The 9,283-nt window shown below is 42.7% G+C and overlaps 1 protein-coding gene across 1 annotated transcript in view; it reads right to left on the bottom strand.

Moving 5' to 3' along the window:
* Positions 1-432: 432 nt before the first annotated feature.
* Positions 433-9,283, bottom strand: part of LOC308126915 (proton myo-inositol cotransporter-like) — a gene marked incomplete at both ends in the record, with an annotated part of 62,932 nt that continues 54,081 nt past the window's right edge. The window contains 6 exons of the mRNA XM_080491610.1: positions 433-659; positions 1,656-1,808; positions 2,846-2,964; positions 3,086-3,211; positions 6,261-6,381; positions 6,484-6,647. Of these exons, the coding sequence (XP_080347736.1) occupies positions 433-659; positions 1,656-1,808; positions 2,846-2,964; positions 3,086-3,211; positions 6,261-6,381; positions 6,484-6,647 (910 nt within the window). The remainder of the gene's footprint in view (positions 660-1,655; positions 1,809-2,845; positions 2,965-3,085; positions 3,212-6,260; positions 6,382-6,483; positions 6,648-9,283) is intronic.

Here is a 9,283-nt window from a genome sequence, read left to right as displayed (position 1 = left end):
AGATCAGTCCCCTCCCCCCGGTGTATTCTCTATGTTCACTTTGCGTTAAAACAATCATGCTTCCAAACCAAGATCCCCTGAAATTGACACGCTTTAACCTTTAACTTTGCAAATGAAATATTGGTGGAAAAGTTTGACGATTCAACCGTTGACTAAAACAAAGTCTGACACCAGATCGGATGTCGGTTCACTTTCAATTCAGATTAAAAAGCTAAAAGTTAAACATTCACACTCCTGCTAAAGCATTTTTGTAGATCGGGGTTTTCCTGAATTGGCTGATTTGAAAGTGAACTAACAGCTGCAAAATGTCTTTAAATTAGAGATCTCAAGTTTAATGTGAGGGGAACCAGTAGCTCTTCAGATCGCTCGGAACGTTTCAGTAACCGCAGGTCGAAACGCCCCGAAGGAGGTCGTCAACGCCCAAACTCTGGCCTAGTCCACGTCCGATGCGTCGTTGTCTGATAGATGGTAATTCGAACCCTTGACCCGAATGTATTCGACCTGCCGTCCCTCGTCCGAATCGGTGGCGCCGCAGGAACAAAGCTGGTTTTCGAACAGAGCCTCGATCTCCTCCAGTCGCCTGCCTTTGGTTTCCGGCAGGCAGCCGTAGATGAAGGCGAATCCCATCAAGGCGAAACTGGAGTAGAGGAAGAACGCTCCTAGAAAAACAAAACAACAAAAAAAAAAAACATTGCAAGAGAACCCACAGTCATTAAGGACGGCCACCCACGAAGAATCGATGCCACAAGTCTCTTCTTATAAATAACTTTGCCCGTTTTCATTCACTGCCGGGAGAAGAAAGGCTTTTAGTGACAGCAGATCCTGCGGACGGCTGAACTTGGAGGAGGACTGCCCACGCACCTCTGGAGAGACGCTTGCATGCTGAAAGACGAAAATATTTAACCAAACGGAAATATCCTTTTCAGACCGTCACTCGCCGTGTGGCAAATGTGAAGTACGAGTAACGCGGCCCTGTCAAAGTGACAGAACGGCGGGGTTAAAGGGAAGAGAAACGACTACATCACACCAAAAACAAACGCACTCGGAAATCCACGTTCACTCGGAGAGGACGACAGAGGGGTAATGAGATTTCCTGGCCTCTGTGATCTCCATTTTCTCCTTGTCAAAGCACAATTATATATTCTTTAAGTTACAGGCAAGCGCGTGCCATGCTAAACACCATTTCTATGACAATCGGTTTTTTTTTTTTCATACCCCATGATTGTTATGAACCGGATGAATGGCTGAACGATTCAAATTGATTATTAACCAACTGCATCTCAGGATGCCTCCACAATTATCCCCGATGGATCGATCTGCGGCTCCACCAAAGGTCAGTTCCCTCCTGTCTGCGTAGGAACCCGCTGTTGACTGACGGAGGATGTACCCAAGAGGGTTAGAGACGAACAATGCTTCAGGGCCGCAGCCAGCTGGTCCCTCTTCAATGGTCCTGACGTCAGGCGAAGAGGAACAGACGCATCATGTGTTGAGTCAAGAATACTGCCATAAAAATAACGTGAAGCCACACTGTGGGACAAATCCGGGGTACACGGTGGCCTCCATCGGCTGGAATCCAACTCTCAGCTCGTGTTTCTAAACGGATGGAAGGAGGGAAGACTGTTTCCCTTTCAATACTGTGCTGCAGAGACACTCACCATAGTAGGTGAAGTACTGAGCCAGGTGGAGGAAGGTAAGGGACACCAAGATGTTGAAGGTCCAGTTGACACCGGCTGCATAGGCGTTCCCCGTGCTCCTCGCCCACAGAGGATAGATCTCGGAGTTTATGGTCCATGGCATTGGACCCATGCCTGAGAGAGAGAATGGAAGAATGAGCTATGGGCTTTGTGGTTTCACTTTAATAGAACACAGTTTTAAAGTAGTCCTGCACACAAAGACCAAACTCTTACACAGTTTCTGGTTGTTTAAGCCTTTGTTTGCTTTGATTATATTGTCTTTGTATTGCACATACAACACATGCACGATTTCTAGGTAGGACTGGCATTTTCCATGTGATAACAAGCTTGTTAAAGACATGCTGTGCAGTTTTCTCTGTGTTGTTCACATGAAGATACAGATAAACATCTAACATTAAATATATCTGCAATGGTCAATAACTATGTATGAATTAAAGGGGAAAAAAAACCAACATATTCACAGATGTACCATTCATTTGTAATGTTTCTAATAACTGAAACTATTTGTATTACACAAATATACAAGCATATTTACATTTGATTTGACTATTTGAACTCTTTTTTGTTTTTGTTGTCCATTACAAATTCCTGTTATTGTTGGTGTATTTACTCTCCCCCGTGTCTCTTGTCATCCGTCTGTCCTTTCTGCACAGGCTGTCTCATTGTCTTGCCCTCTGCCACCCTGAGTTTTCCTCTTGTGACCTTTGTTTTTAAAATCTTTTGCTTTGCCCTTTTTTTCCTGCCTCAGTCTGAGAAAGCTCACCTGTCTTGCGCTCGGCCCGTCTGACCTTTTGCACTGTAATTTCTGCCTTTCCACTTCAATCACACCAGCCTATAGCGAGTTGAAGGTGTGTTCTGTTACTATACAGTATTTTGTGGAATCTCCAGCTTCAGCAACAGTACGTTTTGAAATATCACACTTTTAGAAGACGCTCTGCAGATGTTTTAAGCGATTACGCCCCAAACTTGTGTTGTGTCTGAAGGAGTTAAACACCATGAAAGCGGAGAGCGAGGGCGAAGCGGGATTATGTCGGATCGTCACAGTCTCAGTAAGCACTCGGGCAAACACGGCGAGACAAGAAGATGACCTCGGTATGCAAACCAGTTCCAAGGCAGTGCGAGTGAAAACAAAAACCCGTTTTTCCTCTTACCTGGAGCGAAAGCAGCCAGGTAGAGCACCAGACCCAGTAGAACCAGCCAGGAGTAGGAGGTGGGGCAGTAGTTGTAGGCCCAGTAGGTCTGATCTTTCATCAGGGTGGAGTTGGAACACCTGCAGGCGCAACACACGATATGAACTCCTCCCGAAAGTGGGACTCGGTATGGTGCAAAGACGTGCGACTCCATCGTGCCTCTCCGTCCACGACACACGCTGCTGGCGCATCCTGACTCACCTGCCCCATGCTGCATGCTCGGTGGAGGCCTTATTGACTGCGACGCAGGAGGAGGCGAGCAGCGCCGAGCCGTTCTCCCGGTAACAGAAACCACACCCGGGGTCCAGCATGCACAGCTCGCACAGCCTGCACAACCGACATAGCGTGAGTTAGCGCTCCTCTTTCCCCGAAAACGCGATCAATCGCACTCCATGTCACCTCCACCTTCGCTTATTTACTCTGAAAGAATATCGACAGGTTTATTTGAGTTCGGCGCGAAGTTGTGGAGCAGGCACAACTTCAGAGATTATTCTCCCTCTTCACAAGATGACAGAAAAACAGCTTGGCGGAACTTTTTTATTTGCCTCATTATCCAAATGACATTAATATATGACATTCCCCACCGACTGAATGCGATATTTTAGATTCAAGAGCAAAAGATGGAAAGTGTTGAAGTCACTATCGTTCGATCTCATTCCCGTCATGTCTCTCTGCTCCGTCTTTGTTAATTAAATGAACATGCCATCATGTTCCCCAGTCAGCCCGCATGAAAAAGGCTTTCAAATGCTGACTCGCTGACAAGTGAGATTTTCACAAGGGCACGCACGCTCTGTTTTTCCCTGCTCTCTCATCGGGTCTGATATGGCGGCGCCTGATGAAGCGTGTGAAATGTCCCTTTTGTTTTGTTTCGGAGGCCTGCAGAGCCTCCCTGTGTGCTCGAGCACCTTCCGTTAATTACACACCGAGGTCAAGGACTGAAATATCGTCATGCAGTCGTACCCGAGAGGAACAGAAGTAGAAGGGGTGAAGGGAGACGTGTAACAATGTGGCTTCGGCTTGGTTCTAGCAATTCAATTGAACCCTCGGATTGCACCTTTTGTTCTTCCAGGTTAACCTGTCCTGGTTTGTTTTGACTGTTTTACCTTTTGTTTCACCTTTTAGGCAAACTTGTTTCCAAAACATTTCACACTTATGTCTGCAGGAACGGACCATTTTCACACAAAACTATCCCTACTAGTTTAAAAAAAATAAATAAAAAAATCAGGATTAAGAGAGAAGATGAATTTTTAGTACATGTCATGTGTACAAACAACTTCGTTTTCAAAGGCAAATACAGATGTTGGAAAACAGATGTTAGAATTGTTAAAGAATCCACACATAATACAACAAACAATATCCTAATCTATTCACTTTGCACACAACACAAAATGGAAGCATCAATGTTAATTTCTGGGAGTTTCATGAAGGAAAAACACATTTTTGACACATTATTATTATTATTATTATTATTATTATTATTAATAGTATTATGTTAAAAACTATGTAATTATGTTATTTTCCTGATGATCAAAACTGTAAAAAAAATCTGTATGACTCATGAGCGATATTAAGGAATTGGGAGAGTTTCCACTTGGAAAGGATGTTGCAAACTTGTAATTTTCTAGATGCATAAACACAGATATATATATCCATGAAATGCAAAGTTTCTCAACCAACACAGTGCAATAATACAGGTGATCAGTTTTTCTCAAGTGGTGCTAAAACACCACAGGCCATCCTGTTTCATGCAAAACCACCACACAAGTTCAATGTTCGCTATGCATTGCCAAGAAACCCGAAGAATGCATCCAGACATGGGACGTTCAATCCATAATGAGCCCGACAGGCTCTCTGGATGCTGCTGTGGTCACTGAGGGGATGTGTGGGCTCATATGGAGCAAAGTGAACTCAATGAAGCCATCCTAGTGTGGTAAAAGCACTCATCTCTTCAAATTACTCCCCCTTGTTTGTGTGTGTGTGTGTGTGTGTGTGTGTACACAGTGTTGCAGTGTGTGGGTGCCGGACACCGAGTCCATTAGGTGCTGTTTGTCGTCATGATGAAAGACCGTGGTTGCACGGGAGTTTCATCTCGAGTAAATTGAGACATGGAAGCATCTGATCTGTGTCTCCCATCAAAACACACTCAGGTTCACACACTCTCTCTGTCTGCTTCTCAGTTTGTCTTTGGCTGCTGATGGAAACAATGAAACGACTCGTAGCTGGTTTTCGGAGGGAAAGGTAGAAGTCACACACACATGAACACTATTTACTCAGTCGTTTCCATCATGAGCCTTTGTTTTACTAGTTAAATAGTGTGACATGTATGACTCAGGGCTTGTTAAATGGGAAGGTGTATATTCAGTAAACAAACACTGACACACAGAGGTTAAATAGAATAAAGAGGGAGAAGATGTTATATTTGAGGTCCAACAATAGATCATATAAGCAAAATAATCTCAACCAATATAATCTGATAAGTAACGACTCAAGATAAACATATTGATAACATTTATTTTAGAATAAAAGTGATTACATAAGCTATACACATGAATAGCAGAGCCTCTAAAACTAAATACACCAAATTAGTTAATGAATTGAAATAAAAAGTAAACTGTAGTTGCCCATAAAGACACGGCAGTATTCTGATTGTAATAGAATAAAAAGACTTCAAAGGCCAGTCTCTAAAACAAAGCTGACTTGTGGGTGTTTTGAAGTGGGATCACAAAAGTTATGTAATATTACGAGGGGATGTTCAAAGTTTAATGGCTAATTGTTTACAAATACTTGTAATCTGACTGAGATCTGAATTAAAGTATGTGTGGAAAAACTGCAGGAACCTCAGCATCAAAGCCCTTTGGAGCAGCTTTTATCCTCTGAAGCTGCTCTGGAGTGACACTCTGACACCACAAAAACACAGAGTGCTGCTTTTTCCCCCCAAAGAACAGAAGTGCAGGAAGGTGAAACAATTTTCTCATTCTGACTCTCTCGCTCTCTTTTTTTGTTTTTCCCCCAAACGTTCATTCTACATTATTAAGTTTTATTAACAAATCGGGATTTTGGCAGTCTGTGGGTTTTATCCACACCTCTGCATAATATCATAAAGAGTGGGTGCTGGCACTTCTCCACCCTCAGAGGACACGTCAGTGCTGAATCCCTTCATCTTCACATTGTAAAGCTGCGTTTGCACTCACACCACTGCGGTGCTAATTAGCAATGGGAGCATTTTGGAGGCTCAAACAAAGACACGCACTTCTCACCTACTTAACTCATTCATTTGAGGTCCCGAGTGGTTAATTGCAGCTTTTATATTAAGATTGTAGCTTAAGAGACAAATGTTAAGTGATTGTTGAGTAAATTTATTGAAGTGTTTACTCACTGGTACTTGGCGCAGGTGGAGTTGGTGGTTGCAGGGTCCAGGGGGTGAAAGGTCACAGGTGGACTGTGCTGGGCTGATATGAGAAAGCCGACGGCCAATAGACTCAAACTCACACATGTACCTGTTAAAAGCAATAATAAAAAATAAAAAAACTACACAGTAAGCAAAAAAATTGACAGTTCCTAATGCTGCATTTTGATCTCCGTCTCTTCCGCCATCCCACCTATCATACTGCCCAGTGTGAGCTTCCTGCGGCCCACTCGCTCCACCAGCCACACTCCCAGGAGGGTGAACAGGAAGTTGGTGAAGGTGGTGAGCCCCGCCAGCCAGATCGCCAGCCTGTCGTCACGCACACCGGACATCTGCAGGATGGTGGCGCTGTAGTACCTAAGTGACATGGAAAACAAAGGCGCTTTGACCGATTCCATCCACAGAGGGTTCGTCGTGCAGTATTTCATTGCCAACAATGCAAAGCTCCATTACAATTATCACACGTTATTACAAGACGACTTAACTGTGAATCTCAAACCCCACAGATTAGAGACTTTGAACATTTTGGTTCTTTGGTCTTGCTAATACTTAAATTTTATCACTGAGATTAAGGTGCATAATATACTATACGCGAGGATAGGCAGATTATTTACTTAATATTGTTGATTTTCTCTTGCTGTGATGTCATCCTCACAGGTTTATGGTTGGAAAACTTTTTTAACAATTTTTCAAAACTAACGAACTGAAAAACTTGCTTTTCGACAGGTTTTGATTCAAGTTTCCGACTGTTTTCATCCTTTACGCTACGTGAAAATCAATAGCTGGTGTTGGAATTGTGAATAATAATCAAGCATTGCACAAACAAAATATTGAGCATATTCAGCAGTGGCAAATTTTCATAGTACAGATTTGTTGAAACTGTTAAAACTTGCAAAGTTGCAGGACAAAAAAAAGGCTCAATGGAGTGAAACTTTAAAAACAGTTAAATATTCCAACGAAATAATTGGTCAAGACGAGCCAAGAAAACCATCTTACTAACAGAAAAACACTTTACCTTCAATCACTGTCTCTACTTGAGTGCCCGCCTCTCGTCTCCACAATTAGCGGTTGACTATAAATAGACTATCGCCACTCACTTTCCGCGGTTCCTCCTCTTATACAATATAATTATACTTGTATCTCTGGCACCACATGGCAGCACGCAGGCAGATTACCTCCAATTATCATCAACAAGGCTCTGAACAGGCTGTGGTCAACAATACAGACACCTGCATGGAGTGTATTTCTGAGTTCTCCTCTGATACCCCGTTACAAGGAGACTATAGTGTCATTTCTGAATTGATGTGCACAATATGATGACTCATTTTCACTAATAACATACACTATGTGCTGAGAAGGTGAAACTCATGAAAGAAAAAGACAAGCTATATTGTTTTCATCGGCGTCTGCGTCTCTACTTGCAACTCAGAATTAACATTCGGTGTTTTATCTCTCCTAAAGCATCATTATTTCTTTCATGCGCACTCGCTCGCTCTCTCAAAACAAAGACATTCAATTGAGGGATTTGCATAATGAAACTTTTCTTTCCTGCTACAGCATCCAGTCAGACAGAACGAAGGCTGAGGCACAAATGAGAGGCTGTGAAACTCTATAAAAACATAAGCGACGGTTGTACGGAGGGTGTGAGAAGATAAAGGTCAGAGATTTGCCTTTATAGTAATCTTCAAATATGAACTAGGAAGTGGCCGACGGACGCACACAAAGAGGCACACACACCTTTTAACCACGCACAAGATAGGAGTTGGTTTTGGAGCAGCAGCGGGAGCAAAAGTACTATTTCTGCTCTCGGCCGTGGACCCCGCTGTGCTCCATCTTCAGCCCCGCATCTCGCTGATTACAATGTACACACATACATACATAAACACTACGTTCTGACTTAACACTACTGCGAATAACAGCCTGCAGACACAAAATAATATTTCTTCATGCCCACAGAACTACAAAGGTTTCAAATGGTCAATGCATTTCTGAAATAGTCACTTTAAAGCCACTCGGCAGGAGATAAGAGGGCAAACATGAATGATTCGCTATACCTGGTTATCAATCCAGTGCAGTGACGCGTCAATAAAGCTGCACCATAAAATAAGTTAACATGAAAGAACAATCAGCTGGTCTTGTAAGATTGATCTTTTATCGTATAAAGCTCTGTATAAAGGGCTGCGACTGCTGAACCATGTAACTTTAGTTTCATTAAAACTGTGAATGATGGGGTGCCATAAACATCAGTGGGTATAAAACGTATGCAATCTACAGCTCTGAAATGTCCAGTCCTGCACACCTGTTTTATTTCCACTTTCATGTCTCATCGGGTCTCCTCACGTCAATGCTCGACACAGGTTCCTCCAGTGCTGAAGCAGAACAACGGAATTTTATCACTGCTGCTGCAACGAGCCAGGCGGTGAAAGGCAATTTTAATTTACAGATGAATTCTGTCGACTCTGTGGCTACGATAGGATGTTGTTGCACCTGTAAAGGACAAGATACCTTCTCACCCTATCGTCTCGCAGAATTTTCTGAAAAAAATGTTCATTACAAAGTGAAACTTTGTGCCGGGGATCAATGTGTGAAGAAGCAGGCTTCAGTATTACACAGCAGGCTCAGCAGTGCCACTTAAATCCCCCCCTAGAGGAGAATACATCATATTAAAGGATACACACACAGATAACTGTAGCACAGAAAGTGTTCTGTATTTATTTTAAAGCATCATTAAAATTCTCTGGAAAGGCAGATGGCTCATGTTAGCTTTATTTTTATATGCATACTGGGGATGGCGAGTGCCTCTAGTGACTATATTTTACCACATTTCTTCCAAACTAATAAAGTTAAGTCAAAGGTAATCACAGAATACATCATTTTCAAGCAAAAATCAAATGGTAAAATGCATTAAAAAAATGCTGATTGGCTGTGGTAACGTTTGATTAGTTTTAACCTGAAAATAAAAGAGAACATCTTGATACGATATTTGATCCACT

The sequence above is a fragment of the Lipophrys pholis genome, assembly GCF_963383615.2.
Source record: "Lipophrys pholis genome assembly, chromosome: 22".
NCBI lineage: Eukaryota > Metazoa > Chordata > Actinopteri > Blenniiformes > Blenniidae > Lipophrys > Lipophrys pholis.
Note: the sequence above shows the minus strand (reverse complement) of the source record. Positions and strands in the feature narration are given on the sequence as shown.